Consider the following 22,620-nt stretch of genomic DNA (forward strand, 5'->3'; position numbering starts at 1 on the left):
GGCCCTCCTGGCCTGTTGAACATTTGCCCCTTCTGGTACAGCGTGTGATGGTCCCAGGAATCAGGCTGGGAACAGTACCTGGAACTGTTTTTCTCTCCAGCAGACTGTTCTGTCCGTTTGCATTCCAGGAAATCAAAACCCGTGAGAAAAATCCTGGGAGAGCACTGCCACCCAGTGGGGATGGAGGCAGGGATGCGAGCAGTCAGGGGCACCGGTACTCCACTTCTGTACAGCAACAGTGAGAGGAAAAAGCCTTTCAGGCAGAACAGTAAACCACCCCAGAACAGAACAGAAGGGAAACTAGGTTTTGGTCTGCTTTATTAGAAAACAGCTACAACGAATGTTCAGTGGAACCAGATTAGCGTTCATTTATATTTGCAGCCTGTGTAGTCTCTTTCTTGGGAATGACAGCAAGGTTTGCAAACTGAGATGGATTTTTTTGGTCATGCAGAACTGAAAAACTAACAAAGTGTCTTCAAGCAAACAAACAAACAAAACACTTTTAATTTAATCTAACGTGCCAACCCCTGGAAAAAAGCACAGCTTTGGAGGAAACGACGTTACATTTCACCGAAGTTACAAATCTTTCATTCCAAAAAGCATCTTCTCTTTTTCACTAGTAGGTGCTGCAAATCCAACTTAACACAATAAATAGTTGAACAAACTTCAGGACCAGGCTGAGCCAGTTCAAGCACGTTTCAGGGCAGATATAGCTGGGAAGTAAATTTCCCACCTACACATCACATTTCTTTGCCTGATTGGAGGTATTGTGTTGGCAGGAGTAAACTACAGCTGGTCCCTTTGTTTTTCTGTGGAGGGAAGGAATTAAGATAATTTAAGGATATACTGTACAGAGGAAATGCAAGGACAGAGCATATATACAGATACTCCCCAGAGGACCCCAGTGGCAGTATTTCCATCCATTGCTACCTGCAGCTAAAAAACATCATCATTGCAGTCTGTGCCACAGGGGCACGGAGGTATTGCGTTTCTTTGCAGTTCTCCTACGGTCAGACAGAAACTGCCCCAGGCACAATCCTACGGATGTGCGTGTAAGACTTCCTGAGGGTAACGCTCCCGTGATGAGACACTCCCCGAGGCAGGACACACTCTTCTGTCAGCTTCTGAGTTTCAGGGTCCCAGCACAGCACTGTCGCAATGACTTCGTTCTTTTCATCTCGGCCCCCGGTGATAAACAGCTTGTTGTTGCAAGGAGAAATCCCACAACTGGCTCTCTCATGGGTGAACTGAGTCACCAGGCACCATGTGTCTTCCTGGGGGCTGTAGGAGTAGAGTGCTTTCATTGCCCCACCTGGAGAGGAAATGGATATCAGTTTGCACTGGCCATTCCTGTAAGAGATTTTAATTAAACCACCCACTTCAACAAGGCTCCATTCCTGACATTCGTAAGAATGATTTATGCCCCAAAGCTAAGAAAAAACAAGGTCACAGGATACTTTATTGTTTTGAAAGCCAGATCCGCAGAAGGCCACTTATTGTTCATAAGGCTGTGGAATTTAAGGCCAGAACAAACTGCTGTGGTCATGCAGTGTGACCACAGTGCACCCAGCAACAGACCTTTCTCATACCTGCTGCTTCAGCTAAGGACACAACTTTAGAAAAATACAATCTGGTGTAAAAGAGCTTAGATCATGAAGGACTAGGTGTGGTAAGCTGTCACTATTAGAAATGGGTACATGATTTTTTCACTGACTCCTCTAACTTCAGTGTCCATCTGTCCATCAAACCTCCTTCTGCCTGGAGCTGGCTGTTTTCAAAAGCCCCCTCCTCATTTAGGGGTTTGTCAGACTGAACCAATAATCTTCTTATGGGTATGCTAAACAGAGAGTGACCTTCAGTTTCTCCATGTTTCCCAAATCCGCAGTCATTCTTGAAGCCTTTTGTGCTCCTTTTCCAATCTTGGAGGGTTCTTTTCTCTTGAAAAATGGTCAGTATCTCAATATTCAAGAAAGGCTATAGAAATATATTCCCTCCTGAGAGTACCAACAGCTAAATGGTTCTTATTCTGAAATTTGCAGGCACTGGATGTGTCTTCTATAGCAGCTGTATAGAATAGGGCTGGGGAAACCTTGAAGCCATGGTCTTACTGATGAGGTGCAACAATGCCTGGGATCCTACCTGGTGGCAAAGTGAGCATTTATCTATTGTAGTTATAATAAATGCCATTTTTGACAATACTACTCCAGTATTTGAGGGATGATCAAGTCATTGTGAGGTAACTTAAACAAGTTTTATTTCCCAGTTGGAACAGACTGAAAACATACATGTTGTTAGTTACAGTGATTCATCTGGCAGTTGGTAATTCGTCAGTCTGGGTAATTTGATTGCTTTGGATGCAGTAACCAAATGCTCTTTTATCTTTTAAACTTCAGAGAGGCTGATTTCTATCCGATTGAACTAGATTTGTTTCTCAGATAGGTAAACAATAGGTTTACTAGTGGATGTTCCTGTCTGAAAGATGCTGAATGAATGTAACCGGAGTATCACGTCAATTTTTATCGGGAGTTGTATCAGCAACCCCATAAGTCATGCCTTCTCTTTCTGTCTGTCATCCTGTACATAAACGGTGAGGTCAATCCCTGTGCTGAGGAGAAGCACAAGGTATTTACATACACACAAGGTGCACGCATATATATATATATATATGTATATGCACACACATGCAGATTATAAATCTCCCTTCAGAACACCATTTATTATCTGGTGATACTCTGGCTCTATGCCAGCCCTGAGCACCATATTGATTATACTGCAAGTGAGAAACTTTCTGCACCAAGGCTGAGAGAGGGAGGGGGAACTTTTCAGAGCTCCTGTTTTGGAAACAAATGTTCCTCTTTCCTTCTTTTGTTTTTTCCAGCACCATCTGGAGATGTGTGCAGGCTCCCTCCTCCCTTCACAGTTCAGCTCACCATCATTAAATTCTTGTTCTTCCATCTTTGCTTCCAGTTCCAGCAATTGGCTGAATTAATCCCAAGCGCGATCTAGTGAAGAGTTCTGGGTCTTTGGGTATCAGTGGCTCTGCTCCCATGACCTACTCCTAGTACTCATATCCCTACATAAATCCTGTATGCAGTGGGCAGTGTAATGCCCCTGGAGAAGAGAGGGGACATGATGTAGCCATGAGGTCATGCCCTTGCCACTATGAACCCACCTTTGGATGGCTTTAAGTTGTCTCTGGGCTAGCTCTAGCTTTCCAAGATACCTACCACGCTAACAGGGAGTTTGACCTGGTGACTCTTCACTACTGTTTGTGAATGTGCTGGATTCCCATCCCTCACTAAGCTCAATGGGAAGAGCCATCTGACCATTTGATTATACTCCATAGAGTTTGTGGGTAAAACTAAGACACAGAAACAAGCCCTGCTGTGTCTAGACAAGAAGGACCATTAATGTTTCACTTACCCACAACATAAATGTGATCACGGAAACTTGCGGCATTGATGCATTTGGCTTCTACTGGCATGGCAGCTTTCAGGCTCCACGTGTTGGTCACAGGGTCGTAGCACTGAGTCTTGTCCGTCGCCAGCTTCCCGTTGGGTCCTCCCCCAATCACGTAGAGTTTCTTCTTGTAGCTCGCTGCTGCAAAGGAGCTTACATTGACCATGAGGGGAGCAGCCTGTGTGACCGTAAAAAATCATTAGTAACCATCTGAAGTACTCAAACTGATGCCTACAGGGTGGGAGCCTGCTGAATTTTAAGTCAGACAGCCCTTTTAAGATGATCAGTAGGGTTCAGAAGGTGACATTTCTAGGGATAAGGGAGAAGTATGTTTCAGCTTTTTCTTAAGACTGTAAAACCTGTAATAAAAATATGCTCTGTTCAAATGCTGTTATTAAAATTACATTATCAACAATTCAAAAGCTAGGAAATGTCAGAAATGCCCAAAATCTCCTTTACATACTTATGTACATTGAAAAAACACAAGAAACTTGTTCGTACTGCTCTTTCTACTTGCAGCTGTGATATTGTTAGATTCCTCTGCATTGCTTTGTATCATCTAAAAACTAGGGTGTGTATCTGCCATTATGATGCCTAATCTCATTACTTTCATGGATTAATTTGCTGCCTAATACTCTCCTCTCACTGCTTGAAGTACAGTTAGTACAACTGTTTTTTTTCCATCCTGTTTACCTTGAAACCTGTACTTTCAACTTAAATGTATAACCCATACTGTATATAATGCACAGGTTTATATACACATTATATATATATAATTTATCAGAGAGTAGTTTTCAGCCTGTGCTCTGGTTCATGTATACTATGTTCTTAGTCACTGATTTATGGACTACTAGCTTTAAAAGCCAACTAAGAAAAGGAAAGTTAGGCATTAGATATCTCACAGGCAATGATTGGCAGGCAATCCTGTGATTTTTACTTTCTGAAGGATATGCATTTCTATAGAAAAAATATTTAGGGTTTTTACAGACCAGAAATACTTAAAAGAATTGTACTAGATCCTGTCTTGTTCATTTTTATGATTCAAAGCCCTAACATTTTCTGATTAAATTGTTCCAGATGAGTAAAATATTATGTGACGCAGCATCTTACCTCTGACCAGCAGTTATGAAAGGGATCATATGCTTCCATGCTGTTGATTCTCTGCATGCCATCGAACCCACCAATGACATATACTTTGCCACCCAACACAGCCATTTTATGCCTCCATCGCCCAATATTTAGATACTCAATTTGTATCCATTTGTTGATGGAGGCGTTGTATTTCCAGACATCATGTTTTGTTTCTTTGCCACCTGCAGTGTACATGACACATGTAAATATGATAGCATAGCTTGTATTTACTTAAAATCTCCAATATATTTACATTTTAAAATGTTGTCTCACAATAGAAAATAAATCATTGGTACTTATTGTTAGCTTCTTGATTACCTACACCAATGGCCTGGCCCTGTTATACCAGAAGAAAATTTCTGCGTTTAGTTTACTTAATAGTGAAGGAAACTGAATAATTTCTACAACCAAATATTCAGTAAAGATAAATCACTGTTCCTCACTTTACCAGACCACAACCACTTTCATTTTAACACCGAGTGAATGACCAACCACACACAGCATGGTGATATGCAGGAGATTTTTGTGCACCACCAGGGCTTTGCAGAATGCTGCGAAGTGACAAATAAACAAACGTGATTTAAATAAGATAGTGGAGGATGCTGCAGCTGGTAGTGCCAAATCCCTCGAAGACAGGCCTGCACTGGGGAACTGCCAGTTTGTGCAGGGTAGATCCAGTCAGCTAGCCTAGTGGTTTACATCGTAAAACAAAAGACCTGACTCTGAACTCCTGTCAACAGTAGTCCTGCATGACATCTTATAAGTTTTACTATTCAACCTTGGGACCATATGGCTGGGATCTCACTTTTGTACCTCTCCTTCTGGTCTCTTTCTCTACTGACTTGGACTTGCTTCATATTGATAGATTGAAGATCAGGACTGGACCCTGCAAACTCATTCTAGAGCTGACTTGCAAGTGAATCTTTACTCATGCTAAAGCAGAGAGCAGTGTTTTAAACAAGCACTTTTGTTTGCATATAGTTTTTAGTGTAACTGCAATATGAATGGATCTAGTTAAGCCTGAAACCACATTTACAGACTGAGTAGCTTATTCCATCATCTGCAACCTGATTAAACATTTGCTTCACTGGTGAATATACTGAAAAGAGAATTCATATTCCATTGAGAAAGTGTCTGCCTTCATTGGTATTCTGTACTGCAGCCAGATCACTGCAAACTGATGGAGCTCATCTCTGGGCCAAATAGCAGATTGAATAGGAGATAATTAGCATGCTAGAAAGAGTCGTTTGTAATGCTTTTGTCTCAGTATTTTTCACATGTATGTGTTGAATTTTATTTGCACTCAAATAGCTGAAGTGGCTGAAGGGCCTGAATGCAGCATTCATGGTTACAATGGGGCTGAGAGACTGCAGGTGTTCCCCTTACCCTCCCTTGAAATTTCCCTTTTACATGAGCTTGTTCTTTCCTGCACAGGCTGAAACTCCGGTAGGAGCCTGAGCTGGACCAGGCGGGTGAATTTGCTGCACATCACAGGGCAGGGAGAGATTTTTGAGAGAACTGGAGGCTTATTTTGTTTCTGTTCTTTCTATAGACCACAGTTCTGTCTAATTTGAGGAAAAATTGTAACTAAATTAGTAAAAGTAACAGAATGGTGAGTGATCATCCATGTCATTTTTAGTTACACTACAAACGTAGCATTTCAGTCCATCCGGTCAAAGCATTTAAACTGTTCGGGGAAATGGTGATCTAAAAGTAGTCATAATCTTGTGCAAAGGACTTTCCTGTTGTTCAGATGCTAAAAGAGCAGGGAAGACTCCAAACTGTACCAAGGTACCAAGGGAAACGAGCACATGGGAGGGGAGATCGAGTTAGGAAAGGTGCAAGTCAAGTTGGAAGAGAACCAAGTCACAGGAGCTAAAAGAAAGAAAACAAGAGTGGGAGGACAAGCAGGAGGAGGCAGATGTTTAATTGGGACACTAATAATTTGGTTTAGCTGGAAAGAAACTACTAATGCCTTTGTTCCACTCAGCCTTTTATTTGGGTGGGAAGGATGAAAAGAAGATAGGAGAAAGGCTAAGAGGGAATGGAGAGAGGGAGACAAAGGTATGAAGTTAAGCAGAGAAGGAAGAAGGAGGACCTGTGAGAATAGCAGCAACAGGAAAGCCAGCTTAGACTCACCATAGCAGGGAAGGTGCTAGCCTGCCCTGGAGGCAGCCTGGATAGGGCATAAAAGAAAAGCGGAGGAGAGACACTGGAAAAGATGTCAGGAATAAAAGGAAGCAAAAAGCCTGTGACCTTGAAAAAGAGGAAAGGGTAAGAGATTAAAGGCAAATGGAAAAAGAGACCTCTCAACTCAAGGGTGTGAAGGTGTGAGGGATGTTCCCTAGTTGGAGTGTTTGACTTAGGCTCCCCTCTACAGCTAACTTTTAACGGAGGGTCTGCCGCCAGAGTAAAAAGAAACTCCCTAGGATGGGCTGAAAGGAAAAACCTCCTTTATTTGTAACTAGGGAAGGAATAATCTAATTCTTATCCCAGGATAAAGATTTAATAAACTTTAAACTGGAATGAGGTAATAAAAATATGTGAATTCCCAAAAGGAAGAATGCAATGGAAGTTATTTGAATAAAGGCAATGGACTGCTATTCATACTTAAGCAAAGCATTCCCACCTTAGCCCTCCCTCCTCCTTTCTACTCTCCTGTTTTAAGTGAGCATAAAATTTGGTGGATGATTTTGCAGGAAAAAGCGTCCTACCCATGGAGGTGCTGCTCTGTATCATGGTCTGTAACGTGACAGTGATTAAAAGCTTGCTGTCACTTTTCCTCTGGAAAGCAGAACGAGATCATCGAACTTGTTTTTGACAGGCCATCAAAACCAGCAGTCAAACTGACGAGCAAGCTTGAGTTGAACCTTTTTGATTGTCAAGGTAAAAACTCCGTAGCTCCAGGATCAAACCCCTACATGATGCTCAACTGTATTTGTGTGGGAAGTTAAATATGCCTCCTGAAGCTCTCAGGATGAGGGCCTGCAAATGGGATGTTCAGACCTATGCTGTGTGTCTGGACCATTTGGTTTCATCTAGTTTTGACAGTTAATATTGCCGTTAGCAAGTGGGCACTTCCAGAGTCCTGTCTGATGGCTGTTGAAACGCTCCTGAAAGTGCAGTTTTCAGGCAGCAGCCCAACAGCAGTGACAGTTCCCTGCAGGTTCTTGACTGATTCTTGCAGAATGAGTCAGATTCTGGCGGGATTTTGCTTATGCATGTGGAGCTGCAAATGGACTTGTTACAAGAAGATGCTGGAGTAATTATTCTTCATTTTATGTTTGGTAAACTGTTCTCAGGGGCCCTTCCGTGACCACGGTCACTGAGTGTTTAGGGTGCCTCACACAAGTAGCCATGCATATAGATTAATATTGTTTGAAAAGGAATCCTGTGCTAAAACTAGGGCTAGGCAGTCTCCTCACACATCCAGCACTTCTCTGGAGCCTGTTCAAAGCCAAAGCGTTAGCAATACCTGTAGTGCTTAATTCTCCTAAAGCTGCCTCGAGCATGCTTTCGATAAAAGCTGGAGATAATTGTGAGAACCCTCTGCTCCCCTCTTCCACTCCCAATGTCTTGTTCCTTACCCGATATGTAGACTTCATTTTTTAGCGTAATGCATGCAAACTCCACCCATTTTTTATTCTCATTCTCCGTCTCTTGCTCTGTGATTGGTAATTTTGCTACTTCCAGGCGGCTTCGCCTCAAAGGATCCAGGCAAGTCACTTCTGCTACAAACTTCTCATCTTTTGTACAGCCCCCTATGATCATAAACACCTCAGACTGGAACTCGTGCATCCTGGGCTTGGTTCTTTCTGTAATAATCTAAATGCAAGCAACACAGAGTGAGTACACAGGGCACTTACACCTACAATTACAGAAAGGTCTGGTGACCTTTTTTCTGATTACCTGTCTTGCAAATCACAACTGGCTTACATCAGCTGAACCAATTATCAAATGCTCTCTAAGTTGAAAGCCTGCAAAGCATCCTAGAAGCATTCAGTAGAGGTTGCTGTATCCTTCTTTCAGCAGGATTTCTCCAACGCTGGACTTAGTTGCTTTTGCCTACCCGCTAGGATCCTTTCAGATCCTCTTGGGAATTCCCAGGGTGGCACCAAGAGGTATGAAGGTGAGCACTAGTGACAAGGCTGGATGCATGTGAAGCAGCTGAAAAGGACAGGTTTTATTTGGGCTGACAGAGTGAGGGCAAGGTAGGAGGCCCCCAAGGTTTGTATATGCCCTGGGGAGCTTGGAGAGAGCAAGACTGCAGATAGCGTTAGCAGAAGATAAGTGCTCTCATTATTTGTCCTGAAGAGATATGTTAAAGTGTCAAAGCAATAACAATTCTCAACTGTGTTTTTTTTTAATTGTTTCTTTGTTTACAAGCCTTAATTTTAAGCCAGAATTAGAAGATTTACTTAAAGACAGCACCAGGCTCTGAAACATGGTTAGCTCTAATTTACTGCCTGTTGGCTCAGCTTATTGACCAGGCCTTTGTTTCAGGGACACTGGAAAAAGTCACTTCCCGGGTAGATGTTCACCAGGAGCAAAGAATGCAGGGGGTGCTTGGAAACTTGTGTTCTGCTTGGAGGAAATACTTGAAAGCACGTGGAAATGAGTGCATTAGTGTCCCAAGGAATGCTGGCTCTATGCTGAAGGATAGAAGGAATAACCTTCTTTATCTGCCCCCACCCCATAATTTTTCATACTGGAAGAAATGCGGTGTAAAAGGCATGGGGAGCACATAAAGTTGTTCCTCTGCTTATGCTGTATCACAGGGCATTTGCCAATTTGCAGACCCTCAAAGTCTGCTGGAAGAGGTCTGCACTCCTCTGCAGTAATTGCAGTTCTTACCTTCTGCATGCCCCAGAGAAGCAGTCCGTGGACCCACAGGTTAAATGCTGTGACAGTAGGCAGCTTGCTTACAGTTCTACTTCTCTTTCTACTTTCAACATGTTTCTATAAATTGGCTTAATTTATCTATATTAAAAAACATTATTTACACAGACATAAATTTTTTATTTTCCCTATGTTTAGCAAACTATTAGGCAAATTTTTTTAAAACATCTGTCCCAGAACTTGCCAGCTTTCAGAATTCTGTTTTTAACCCGTCTGTCACCATTGCCAGGCGTCAGCCCTGGGGAGGATGCCTCTGATGGCTGCCCCTTTGAAGATGAGTGTAATGAGTGTTCAACCCTGAGCAACACTCCCTTTATCTATCCCGCGTGGACCTGACAGCACTGCTGAGTCGGGCAAGGCTTCCTTGAGGAGTTCCCACCAGACTGGCCGGCACTACCCCGGGTCGTCGTGTACTGTCTTACGCAGTCACCGGCACAGAGAGCCCTTGGTATCTCCTCCCCTGCCAGTAACACATCCACTGTTAGTGATGGATCCACAACATGCTCCTGAGGCCTCCTGCCTTCCTCTGACTCTCTGGCTGAGGAGGCACACATGTTTCCTCTCACACTCACATACCTTTGCTCCTGTTGTGAAATCTGATCTCTGGTTGCTCTCCCCTCTATCCCACATTTTGGGCCAGGAGATGTGACTGATACCTAACTTTCCAAAGAGGACGGGCAATTGAAGAACTGGAGATCCACCACAGCCTACCTTGAGCAGGCAGGACAGGACTCGACTGGATGTCAAGATGAACCCGTCTCTTTGGGTGCAGGGACCTCTGCAAATGAGGAAGATAGGCAGACCTCTCCTCTGGGAAGAGACCGTCTTCTTCACGGGAGGTTCTCTCTGAAACTTTTCCCCCCATAAGTAACAGATGGAGATGTTACATATTCAGATTTGAAAGATTACAGATTGTGGCACAGTTTAGTGGGAAAATTATTCGTCTTTTCTTAGGCTTGAAATAATAGCTAAGAGGGTGAGGTGTCAGGAGTAACACCATTTGCCTTTTTACTAGGGAAGTCACCTGAGGTCTTTGTTTAGCTGCACAAGTGTGTGTATGAAGGGTCGAGCTTGGATGTTCATAAACAGGAAGCCGTACACTTTGTTTTAAAACAACCTACCAAAAGCTTCTAAACTCTCTAAATCAGCAGGATAACTGCTGAAGCCCACCTTGACTTTTCAGTAGCACCAGTTAGTGAAACTTCAGTGTGAGTACCTTTTTCTGCCTCACGGTACTGCTCCTTCCGATGGGATTTTTGAGCAGAAGCATGAGACATTTAGAAAGAGCAGCAAATACGTTCCTTTCTTACTCACCTCATTGCCTGACAGATGGTACATTCTTGCTTCCTGGAGCAAAGGGAAGACATCTGGACACTGTCTAATGAGTTGATCGGCTTCAACAGTCTCTACAAAATACCAGGGGTCCAAGAGGGGCAGCCGGACATTCTCCAGCACATACGGCAGGAGAGGAAACCTTTCTGACTCCTTGTAACGAACCCAGTTCATTACAGTTTCGAACACCTGTGCCTCTTCCGTGACATAGAGGTCATCACTCTTCAGCGTGCTGCAGAGAATGTCAGCCGGCAGCTCCAGGAACTCCTCGTAGTTCAGGACCTGGGTGAAGTTCTGGATAATGTAGTTCTGCACTTGTTGTTTCAGGCTGTGCAGGGAGTGGGCATCAGCCAGCCTCAGGATGCCAACGCAGTTCTCCGGCTGGAGGGCTTCAGTGAGAAAACTGGCACAAGCATCTACCATGCGAAGGAACTGTGGACAGAAAAAGCATGTATAAGCACAGAGCGGTTACTTGTATGACTGTATCACAGGAGAGCTATGGAGCTTTGGGGCTGGGTCCCAACCAGCCATGCACAGTACAGGAAAGAGCTGGGGGAGACGAGAAATCAGTCGTATGAGGACAGGTATCTCCCAGAATCTGCAGTCTGAAATGAAAATTTCTTCCTCCCGCTGTTTTTTCTCCCTCTGCATCCATATTACTCCTTTTCCCTCTTGCAGGACACAGAAGACCTGTGACAGTCATGAATTTTATTTGTTTCACAAAAGTAAAGGGTCTTCTACCATTCCCCTTCCTTCCATGAGATCTCAAAGCACTAGCAACCATGGAGTTACAAAGCACATACAAGGTCTGCAGGCTTCAGATGTGCTTACCCTGCTTCATCTTGCAGGTCAGCTCAGATCAACTAGAAGGGAGTCTGGTTTTGGAGTGCAGGTGGCTCCATTGTCTGCATTTATGCTCCCACCATCCAAACTCTGAATGTGTCTGAAGCCTTGCAAGGGTGGTGGGAAATGAATGCTGAGGTCTGGGAGGTTTGGGCCAAAGTGCGGCCGCCCTAGAGTGTATAGGCATGCTGTCCTGTACTGGGGTATGTGGCAGGAGGAGACTGACCATCAGCAAATCTTTGAGTTGCCTGACACCCAGGGTTGACTGGCAAGTGTCTGTTGTGGGGGAGGCCTTCGGAGGTTTTAGTGACCCTTGTTTTCCTTGTCATCACCATTGGTTCAAAAAAAGGTAGATGTGCATTTTATACACAGAGTCTGCTTAATCAAAGAACTTTCCATGTTTGCGTTCAATAGGGCATCACAACTACTCTCATTAATTTCCTTTGCACAATAGCCCCACCTGAGGGTCCCACAGGTGCAGATCCTGGACCACAGATGTCTGCAGGGCATTTGCCATGAACTACGATGTGAGCTGGGTTGCTGGTGATTATTCAGGAATTGGGAACGAGTTTTGGGTAGAACTGATAAGTTACAGGGCTTCATCCTGGGCTTTCTGTCGCCTCTGTAATTTCAGATATGGATAGGGCAACCATATTTCGTGTTGGTTTTGCCACTGAGCAGTGCAAACAGCGACATACAGAAAGATGGGTCAGAACTGATGCTGTGCATTTCCGTCCGTGCTTTTTGGGTCTCTTTTTCCATCCAGCATCAGCAAGCAAACCATTTTAACTCATTCTGTCCCACTGGGGAAAGTTGTACAACAGTAATTTAGGGGCAAAGAGGAAGCGAAACATTTTTAAACACTGTAGTATGTAGATTTGTTTCAGTAATTAGGCTAGAATCTTCCAGACCCAGCAGTGTCGTGTTGACACATTTAGACTGTTTACCAGAGCTGAGCGATCGCAGACGCTGCGTACAGACTACCTGGTTCCTGTTTTACATTTAGATGTGGTCAAGAGTTTAGAGAAATGCAACTGACTGATGAACAAGGGTACATGAGGTCTCAGACTATGTTACTGCCGTTATGATATAAATATGTCAGTGGTACGCTCTTGCACCGCGGCAGAGCTCAGCAGCCCCTCGGTGCCTGCCACGCTCATGTTGCCTGTTCTCTGGGCTAGCACAAAGCTAACACTTTGAATGCCTCAGTGCATTTCCCTGAGGATCTAAAAGGACTTTGCCAACACTGGGTAGTCCTCAGACCTGAGGCAGATTAAGCATTAGCCCTGTAAAAGTTGGCAGTAACGAGATGCAAAAAAAAAAATCTGGGATTTGCCAAGGTCACTCATCAAGTCATCCACAAGTCTGGGAATAGACCCCAAAATGACGTTCTCACCAGCCTACGGCCCAACCACTGTAGAGTGCTCTAATTATTTATACATGGCTTGTTAAGAGCGATACTCACGAGATGACACCAGAGGGTTTTCTCCCAGGCAGTGCACACTGCTCTAACGGCCACGCAGGCACCACTAATCACGCTGGGTAGCTGTGTTTGTGGCCAGATGAATGCGGAACTATGAGGTGTGGGTGTGAGAAACGGTCCCCACCAAGGGCTTAACCAGAGAGGTCGGACCGCTCGGGAGCGTATCAAGGCAGGACTTTCCCTGGCTGCTGCTCCTCGTCTCCGTGCTGCGCTGTCTCCCCACCACTCCCTTCATTTAGAGACAAAACTACCCCCAAAACTCCCCAAACTTGCTGGGCATGCTTCAGTTAGTCCCATGAGAGCAGGTGACTCAGGAGAGCATCCAGGAGGAAGACACCCCTGAGCCTCTGCTTCATCTGCTCGGATTATTCTTGCAGAGCTCTGAATTTTCTTCTTTCCCTTCTGCGAGTACCCCTCCTAATGCCACCCCAGGCATTTTAAAAGCCCTGTTCCCTGGGAACAGTTTCTTCAATAACTGGGTCCTTCTTCTAATACCCCTTCGAATCCAGGTTCTTACTTGCTAGAGACATCCCATATGCTTACTTGGCCTCCACTTGGCCTTCTCTCCGAATAATAAAATTTATTCTCCCCATTTAAGTCCTTGCTTGTCCCAGCTTTGATTCAACTATCTAGTGTAAGCAGTGCCAGCAGCCCTGCCTCCTGCTATAACCCCCAGAAAGGGAAGGGAACAGTGGTTTAAAGGACTCTTATTCATAATCCTTCTCTGTATGCAGCACACTTCGGGGTCAGATCCTGCACCCTGCAGCTGTGCTGCCCTGGGCCACCCGCTCTGCCTGAGGCTGCAGGGGCAGCACATCCCAGCTCAGCAGTAACACCTGCGTCCCAAGGGAGCCCCACGGCAGGGAGCCAGCCGGGCAGCGAAGGGGCACAGTGACCCTTGCAGGGTGGCTCTCCGGGGAGCTGACAGCTTTCTGAGCCTGTGAACCGATCTCAGACCTGGAGCTGCCCAGAAGTCCTTCGTTAGCAAATCATGCCTTCTTGGCTGGCACGGCTGGCACTGCGCAATGGCTGTGGTGTAACTAGCACTGTCCTGCGACGGCCACCCTGGCTGTTCACTGATAAGTGGCTACAGGATGGTTTTCAGATAATTGGCAAGGTATTTTCCTTATAGTGTCTTGTTCGTGAAAAGTGGATTAACGTACGGATGAGAGGTGCTTTGGGAGTCAGTAAGGCCATCAGGCTGGTGGTGCTTCAGCCGTGCCCTGTGGGCAGAGCAGCCCTGCTCTGCTTAGAGCAGTCAGAGTGAGGCAGCTCAGGGGCATCCTCCACTGTTCCCACTGCAGCTGGCATTTCCATGGCAGTGGTCATCACAGCCCTTCACGACAATACTGTTTCCTTTACATCTGCACAGGAGCTTGCTTCCCTCCCACCGTCTCTTTGCTTTCACCAAAGCAGCTGATGTGGCCCCTCACCCAAGCCATGCTGAGGGAGTTGGGTAATACAGAGGTTCCTGGGGGGGCCGGAGGGGCGTAGACAGGTCTGAAGGTTGTTGAATTACCGTGGGGGAAGCAGAGCTCTCTGCCACAGCCCTGAGAAGCAGCTGAGATCTTGGCCCTACCAAGAAGTGAAAGGATGAGCTGCTCCGCAGGCAGTGCGGGTGGCAGAGGGTGCTGGGCTCGATCCAGGGTGGGCACCAGCCTTGCAAGCGTGGTGGCTGGGCAGCCGCCAGCCCAGACAGAGGAGGTGACTATTGAACTCACGTGGTAACTGTGCTCTAGGTGGAAAAAATTTGTCTGGGTCACTTCAGGCTGAGGCTTAGCTGTTCAGCCGCTCCCTGTTCCAAACCCCTCACCTCCTTCCCCCAGGAGGAAATCTCTGTGCACAAAGCACACTGCGGCAGGGACTTCTGCTCTCTCTGAATAGCCTTCCACCTCTTCCTGCTGTCAGTTTTGGCTGCATTTGGTCAAAACTTATTGGAAGGGACTAAGGGAAGGCATAATTACGTAAAACTTTTTCAAAAATAGTTTCTAGAGAAAAGTGGAGTATCTATATTAGAATATCTAGAACTGTGCAAGTTATTTTTTTTTTGGTTCTTTGTCAAGTCTGAGTGATTGAAAAGAGGCACTGCCAAAAATTGTTGCTAGTCAGATAAAAAAGTTCTGTTTGGAATTTGGTTTTCTCACATGTCATTAATTGGAAAGGAAAGAATTTCCCAAACAAAAATGTTACAATAAATTGCAGAATTAATCTTTTCAGCTGTTGATATATTGAAATGAAACATTTGACTCTTTCAGCTGTTTCTGTTTGTTCTTCAGCATAAATAGCAGAGACAAGCTGGCAGAATGCTAGTAGTTACTAAGTCTTTTTTACACAAAACACATTTTCAGCCAAAAACCTCACCCGTGTATAATGTGAGGCTTTAAGGCCTTATAAATCTTGACAGTATCCAAGACCGTTGCAGTAAAACTTGGGATCACTGCTTTTAGTTGAGCATTCCTGGTTTTCTAGGTTTTTGTAGTTTACTATTCTTGCTCATGGCACCCTCACGATTTCATCATTACTCTAACAGTGTTTGACAGTTTTCTTAAAGCACCAGCCCTGGGAATCAAATTTAATCTTAATTTTAATGAAAAATAGGGAAGAGAAAGGAAGAAACATAAGTTTATACTTTTGATGGTTTCAGAAAAAAAAACCTGATGAATGATCCCAAGGAAAAAAGGTTCAGAAGAAAACAAAAAGAACACAGAAAAGTGTCCTGAAAATGAACCAAAAGTAACCTTTGAGTGCTACCAGTTTGCAGTATTGGACTGCTGAAAATGTCAGTAAGTTACTGCACTCCAGTCCCAGGCGACATTAAAGCTACACCACCTTTTCTGAGTTACCTTGGGGAGCACTTTAAGAGAAAGTGATAACTTTCTCTTCTTTCCCCACAGCAAGTACCAGCTTCCATTACCCCAAAGGCCACAGGTTCATTTCAGAGCAAAACCTCCCATGTAAGATTCAAGAATCCGAAGTTCATAATGAACCACGGTGATTATGGAGTCAAGTGTTTCTGGCCTTCCTTAATGAAAAGACTGGACACACATACACACATTGGCACTTGGCAGGTTATGCTGGTTGCAATTTGTTAGCAATTTGCAGCTTGGTACCAGGGACTGCAATTTGGTAGACCTCACAGGTGATTTACAGGACACGTGAATACCTCATGGACCAAAGGCTGAGTAACGCTGCTCAAGTCTGACTTCCCACAAGTCCCAGGTCGTGACTAAAACCTTTTACATCAAGAGCCCTACAAAGGAGAATGCTAACTTTGCCTAGTGAACCTCCATCTCAAGGCAATGGAGAGGGAGAGACAAATGTAGCTTCCTGCTCTGGCCAGCCATGCCGGCCACTGCCCACTAACTCTTTTCGGCTGGAGGGTGACCTGCCTTCGCAGGCTGACCTGAACCTTGGGGAGCACTGTCCCAGCAACACAACCCTCCTGCCTGGCAGATGGCACATGGGAGCAGCTCTTGGAGGCAGAGCCCGGCTGTTTGCCTGTTTGCACAGCACCCAGCACAGCAGCATTCCAGTACATGGCTGTGACTGCCATTTTTTACCACAATATAAGTCAATATGAAGCAAAGTGCTTCCGGAACCCATGAAATCAGAGAAGTTTGCAGTGTGTTAACCAGAGTAAGACATGGTGTTGCCAGAGCAACAAGACTGGATCAGTGCATTTGAGTTATCTGTACCTGAAAGAGGCTGGCAGCTTCCAAGACTTTCTGTACATTTTGCTTTGTGATGAGCATCTTGCTGGTGTAGGTATAGTCCAAGAGTATATTCATGGTTTCTGCATCAACTCCTTTAAGTATGATCTTCTCTTCGTATTTCTCTCTCAAATCGTTGCAGAACATGGCCCTGAAAAGAAAGACGTTTATCTTTTACTGCATCCCAGACAGGATGAGGCATTCTGAAAACATTTGGTTATATAGATTTCAACATAGAATACTCCAATTGCTTCACATTTTATGCAATTAGTCCTGTAGCAAAGTAACAAGGAAAATCCTGTTGTTGCTTTCATACCTCTTTACTCATGAGTTTGATAAGGCATACACACATGATGGATACCCCAGAGCTGTACTCTACAGTAGACCTGGGCAGCAGACCCATGGCAGCAAAAGGCAGCTGGGACCTTCCCCGAGTAGTGCTCTGTGTCTGGACTGACGCTGCAGAGCAGTTGTGATGTCTCACCTGCTGGCCTCTTACAGACTCTTACTCTTTCTGTTTCTAGTACAGGCCCAGCTCATTAAGGCCAAACCTCCAAGCCGCTGGCATTCTCCATACTTCGTTAACACTTAGCACATGTACTTTATAACCCTTGGCAAGGTCAATACCCCTGTGCTTCTGAGCTGCAGAACGCTCCTTAGACTGAACCCTGAGGGCCAGACCAGATCCACATGTTTGATAGCCTCACCTCTAAGCTTCCCAACGTATCTTTGACCCCATTAATACCAGGGATGGGCCAGGAGAGAATGGCTTATGGATTTTCTTCTAATTAAGAGGCTGACTTTTCCTCTGCTAAATTTTGGGAGCTTCTGGTAGGATTGTAGAGTTGGCACCTCTTGGCTAGAAAAGTACTTGAATAATCATGAATTGGAACTACTGTTCGCCAGAAAGCGCAGTGATTTCATGCATGTTGATACCACCTCTTCTTTGGTGGGTAATACTGCATTTGAAAGGCGACCGCCACACACACCTTTGGCACTAGTCAGATATTTCATGTGGGATATAAATCAGAAATTTCTGTAAGAGCTATTTAAATTCACTTTGCAGTGTGACAGCTGCAAGGCAAACACACGCATCTTCATCTGCATTTTCAACTCATAGTTTTAAGTATTTCTTCCAATGCTTTTGCTTTTATTTAGAAGTTTGACCAGTCCCGTCTTGTTCACTGCATTCAGAGAGCAAGATTTCACATCATTTGGAATCTGGCTCAACACTTTAGAAGTATGTGAGTCCACTTGTAACTGCGTTGGTGAAAAACATGTGCAGATCTAAAGTGTAATTAGAAGCGCTCTCTACCCTGAATACCAAGCCTTTCTTTATTAGTCATGTACAATGTTGACAGGACAGTGCAACCTGGGAAGTGGCTAGAGGTCCAAAGTCTTACGCCATGCTTTTCTTGTAAAAGCGGTGCCAGAATAAAGCTGTCTGATTGACACATCTTACTGGAACCAAGATGTAAACAGTTTTTATTGCAAAGCAGTTAGGCATGGTGAATGGCAAATGGATGGAAGATACCAGCTGCTCATTGCTCTAAGAGCTACCTGTTCCTTGCCTCAGGAGAGATTTTATAGCAAGAGAGAGCTGGTATTAGTTATCTCAGTGTATAAAACTGCCTTTTGGATAAAGAGACCTAACTTTTGAGCAGGAAACTTGAGCAGAGAAGTTACTTGTCAGAAAAGATGTTCAGCCAAAATTCTCATTTTCCCTTCACTTGTCTCAGCTCGTTAGAGGTTTTTGAGTCACTGCTCTGCTCCATGGTCCAGTTTCTGCTGCCACTGAAATCAGAGTATTTGAAAGGCATTAAGACAAAATGCTTCTTAACTTCAGTGAGCACAAGACTGGGATTCTCCTTAGCTTCTCTACCTTTTGGCAGTGTTGAATGTTGTACGTCTGGGGCATGCAGGCAGGTGGCCATTTGAAAACAACAGTCCTCAGTACCTACTTCTCCCTGGGAATGGGATTTCAACGCAGAGAGGGAGGTTTGTACAAAACAGCCATTTCAATTGCATGGGATGGATAGGTGTCGAACGCCTCGTGAATGAGAAATAGGCCGTTGTAGGATGCAGGTGTTGCCTGCTCTTGTTCCTTTTATCTCTTAAACTGGTGACTCCAGTCTTGTATTTAACCATCCCTGTTGGGGAGGTGAGAGCTCTCACTTCCGTGCCGCAAAGCTGGAGTGTTTGATGGAGGTCAGTTAGAGATACCCAGCGTTACACCATTGCAAGGCTGCTCAGAAACCAGCCTCGGGATTCTGGTGGAGGCTTTGCACAGGGATCTTGTCAAAGTGCTTTCACCTATCTGTCTCCTAATCTGTGAAATTGCGTTAGAGCTGCCATCCACTCCTGATCTTGTCGGGTACGGATTCACGTAACATGGCTGCAACCTGCAGAAATCACACATCTAAAGCACCGTGCTCTCCCACCAGTACTCCTCCCTAGAAGGTGGCAGGGCTGAATAGGGCAGTACTATCCAGGAGAGCTGACTCCTGTAGTGGCCTTCCTTCTGCTCAGATGAAGTGGACCTCATTCCCACCCTGTGTGCCGACCGGAGGGAACACCGTGACACCACTCAGGACTGATCAGGCTGAGCTTCTCTCCTGGGGATTAAAATGCTGCTTCTGAAGTTTTCTCTACTTATCCAGAGAGGTGTGTGATTATTTTCTCCAGGGATCTAAATCCTTCAGACGTGGCTACTAATTTTGTTGTCTGTTTCCCTGGTTCCTGTCCCTGTGTAATTCTAAACTAAGCCTTTGAACCAACATTTACGCTAAGAAATGCACACCTGAAGTAAGGGCCCAGGGCCAAATTTAGATACTTAAAAATGGGTAAATTTAAAAAAAAACAGGAGAAATCTCAATGAAATAAATGAGGGGTTGCAGTTTGTGAAGCACTTTTTGAGCACCCACCCACACTGGAGTGCTTGTGCTTGGAATTATGAACCTGACTTCAAACAACCGTGCTGGAGTTCGAGGATGCTCTGGAAAATGTTGCTTCAACCTCTCCCAGCCCCATTCTCCCACTACCTTGGGCAGTGCACGAGTGAAGAACTACTGCTCTACCTTGGTCAGCTTGCATTTCTCTTCTCTGCTTCGCTACCTTCATCCGAGTAAATGGAGAGTTAATGCTTTTATGTGTATAGATGCAGGACGTGTCAGAAGTACTAGTCTATCTACTCTCAAGCAGTGCTGAAGGACTAGAAGTTGTTAACTTTGTTTAACTGTGTGTAAGTCAGCTGCTACGGATTGCTTGCATTATGGCACCCAACGTTCAGGAAGGGGGTTGTGTAACATGCTGTTGCAGGGGAATGAAGCCCATGACTCACGGGGTCCGTTTGCTTTGCTCCTGTGTACGGGTGTTAGAGGTCCTGTAATAGCATGAAAAGTACTCACAGGAATAGTGTGATTTAAGAATTTCTTCTCTCTTTGGGCCCATGCAGCTTCTAGTGAATTACAGCAAGATGAAACAAGCCACCTTGTGAGTAGCAGAACTAGTGAGCCTCAGTTCCCTGCAGACTTGTGTCCTCCTTTCCCTCTTCACAGTAACCTCAGCTTCCCCTCCCTGAGCCCTCCATTCTCTCTCGTTATTCCTCTCACACACATTTCACCGTCCCTCTCAGGACACTCAGCTCTGTGCTGGCTGCCTGTGTCCAGCCCAGTAAGGGCAGCGCGTGCTTTGGCTGGTTCTGGGCACTGCGTGTGTTGGCTGGCCAGGATGCGGTGCTTGTTACCCAGCTTGAGAACCATGGGGTCCCAGTCGCGGCATCTCTCCTCTGCCTAGCTACTGATTTCCATCAAACTTGTGGGAACTTCAGTTTTGAGATTTCCACGCTCTGCCAGACGTGACTGAAACTAACCAAAGAGTCATGACAAGAGGCACTGACAGACAGGCAGACAGTGTGATATAATAAATCTCAGCTCCGTGGGAAGCCAGGCCAAGAACAAGTGCCCAGGGGGGCAGACGCTACGCACGTGTGCAATTGCCTTGGGATGAGATGACCTCCAGCCAGGTACCCCCTTCCTTCAAAGGGACAGGCTGTAGGTCAGGGCTCAGTGGAAAACTGGCCAACAGTAGTTATCAGAAAACTGTCTTGCCTGTTTTTATCTGTTGAAGTCCCTTCTGATTGCAGCACCTTTCCTCATAGCGGAAGAGGAATTGTATTTTTGTCAAAGTATTATTATGGTAATTCTGATTTTAATTTGTGCATGTGCTCTCCTTCCTGCACACAATGCTGGTAAGAAATATTTGAGCATCTCTGCTTCTAGTTGCACATTTTCACGTATCCGATATATATAGTCTATCTGTAGAAATAATACCTATCTCCGTATATTCACAGACACAATCTCTATTATGAGATGATAAAAGCAGAACTGTTCTTCCAGGCACTACCAGCAAAGCTTACTAGACTCCATTAAAATTAGCTTTCTGCTCATGTCACAAGTGGTCACAGGTTCTTTTTTCTCATGTTTCCTCTGTAGCTATTCAGTCATCTGACCACTTTAGCAGTAAAAAAAGAAAGAAAAAAAATCCCAGCCATGCAAATGTGATTGTCTGAACGATAATGGAAAATCTGTGTTAAAACTGATACCGAGTTCCTCTGTGTGTCTAAAATTTGTTCTTGCTGGCCAGCAGTCTCAGATAGACTATCTGTTGTAGTACTGAAAGAATGAAAAATTCAAGAGGACCAGAAGGAGGGGGTGAAATGGTAAAACTGCTTTCAAGGAGATATTTCCCATTGCAATTGATTTTCAGTAACCCTAGGGAAGATGGAAAATTCCTTCTCTTTCCCGCTCAACAATTTTATGCAATATATATTTTTACCACAGAATGGTAACGGGAAAAATTATCAAGTTCCACAAACCCACTCCTATCTCAATAAAAATACCATGTGATCTGAATGAATATTCCTCTTTGCCTGAATCCCAAAAGGACAATACAAGGGGCTACAGATACTTGGTTAAAACACCATTTTCTCATCCACTTGTCTGCCAACCATTCTCCGTTTCTTTGCATGCCTCCAGCAGACTTGTTGAGTGCTGGTATCAGAACTCCGGCAAATCCACAACTTGGCACCTGCCTTATTTAAGTCTCTAACTTAAAAAGAGCTGAAAGGTGTCAGGAATTACAGACTCACTGCAAATTTGCAGAGTTTAGCACCCAGTTTACACTCCTTGGACATCTACAGTTCAAGCCTAAGAAGCAAAGTAACATTATTGGTTTTGTTTCTTACATGCCTTACCTGAAATAATTGCTTGCTGCAGCAAGGACCACTCGGTGACAGGAGAATTCCCTGCTGTCCACACACAGGATGACATCGGTAAGGGAATTTTCAAGCCGAAGGTTCTCCAGGCCATTCTGAAGCACCAGAGAGAGACCCGTATCATCAAACTTGACCTTTTCACCACTCGAGACTTCCACTAGGTCCCCCATTTTTGTTGAACACTCATTGTCCAAAGAGATCTCAGGCTCCTCAGAGCTCTTCTCCAGCGTGTCCCCCATTTTCTGGCCAGCACCGTCTCATTCTGTTGGTGCTTCAATCTAAAAAGAGCTCCTAAGCTTCAGACGAGTCACACTGCAGAAGTTGGGCGGATTTCCTGTCCAGAGGTCTCTGCTTATCTACAGCTGTCACACACACATAACAGGAAGCCTTGCACTTTCTCATCCTGTTAACACAAACAAAGGCTGGGGGTTTTTCGGTGATTTTTAGGCAGTATCAATGTGTTTAGAAAAGACTTAAGATGCCTCTGC

General features: G+C 44.9%; 1 protein-coding gene across 1 annotated transcript; it reads right to left on the bottom strand.

The window, feature by feature from the left end:
• Window positions 1-479: 479 nt before the first annotated feature.
• On the bottom strand, window positions 480-22,371 carry KLHL6 (kelch like family member 6). The gene is made up of 7 exons (XM_050902109.1): window positions 22,112-22,371; window positions 16,843-17,008; window positions 10,804-11,253; window positions 8,178-8,415; window positions 4,570-4,772; window positions 3,424-3,637; window positions 480-1,312 (listed from the first exon to the last, which is right to left on the bottom strand). The coding sequence occupies exons 1-7, from the start codon at window positions 22,369-22,371 to the stop codon at window positions 1,011-1,013; spliced, it is 1,833 nt and encodes a 610-aa protein (XP_050758066.1). The 3' UTR covers window positions 480-1,010.
• Between the last annotated feature and the right edge of the window lie 249 nt (window positions 22,372-22,620).

This window comes from Gymnogyps californianus, chromosome 10 (genome assembly GCF_018139145.2).
Source record: "Gymnogyps californianus isolate 813 chromosome 10, ASM1813914v2, whole genome shotgun sequence".
NCBI classification, from domain to species: Eukaryota; Metazoa; Chordata; class Aves; order Accipitriformes; family Cathartidae; genus Gymnogyps; species Gymnogyps californianus.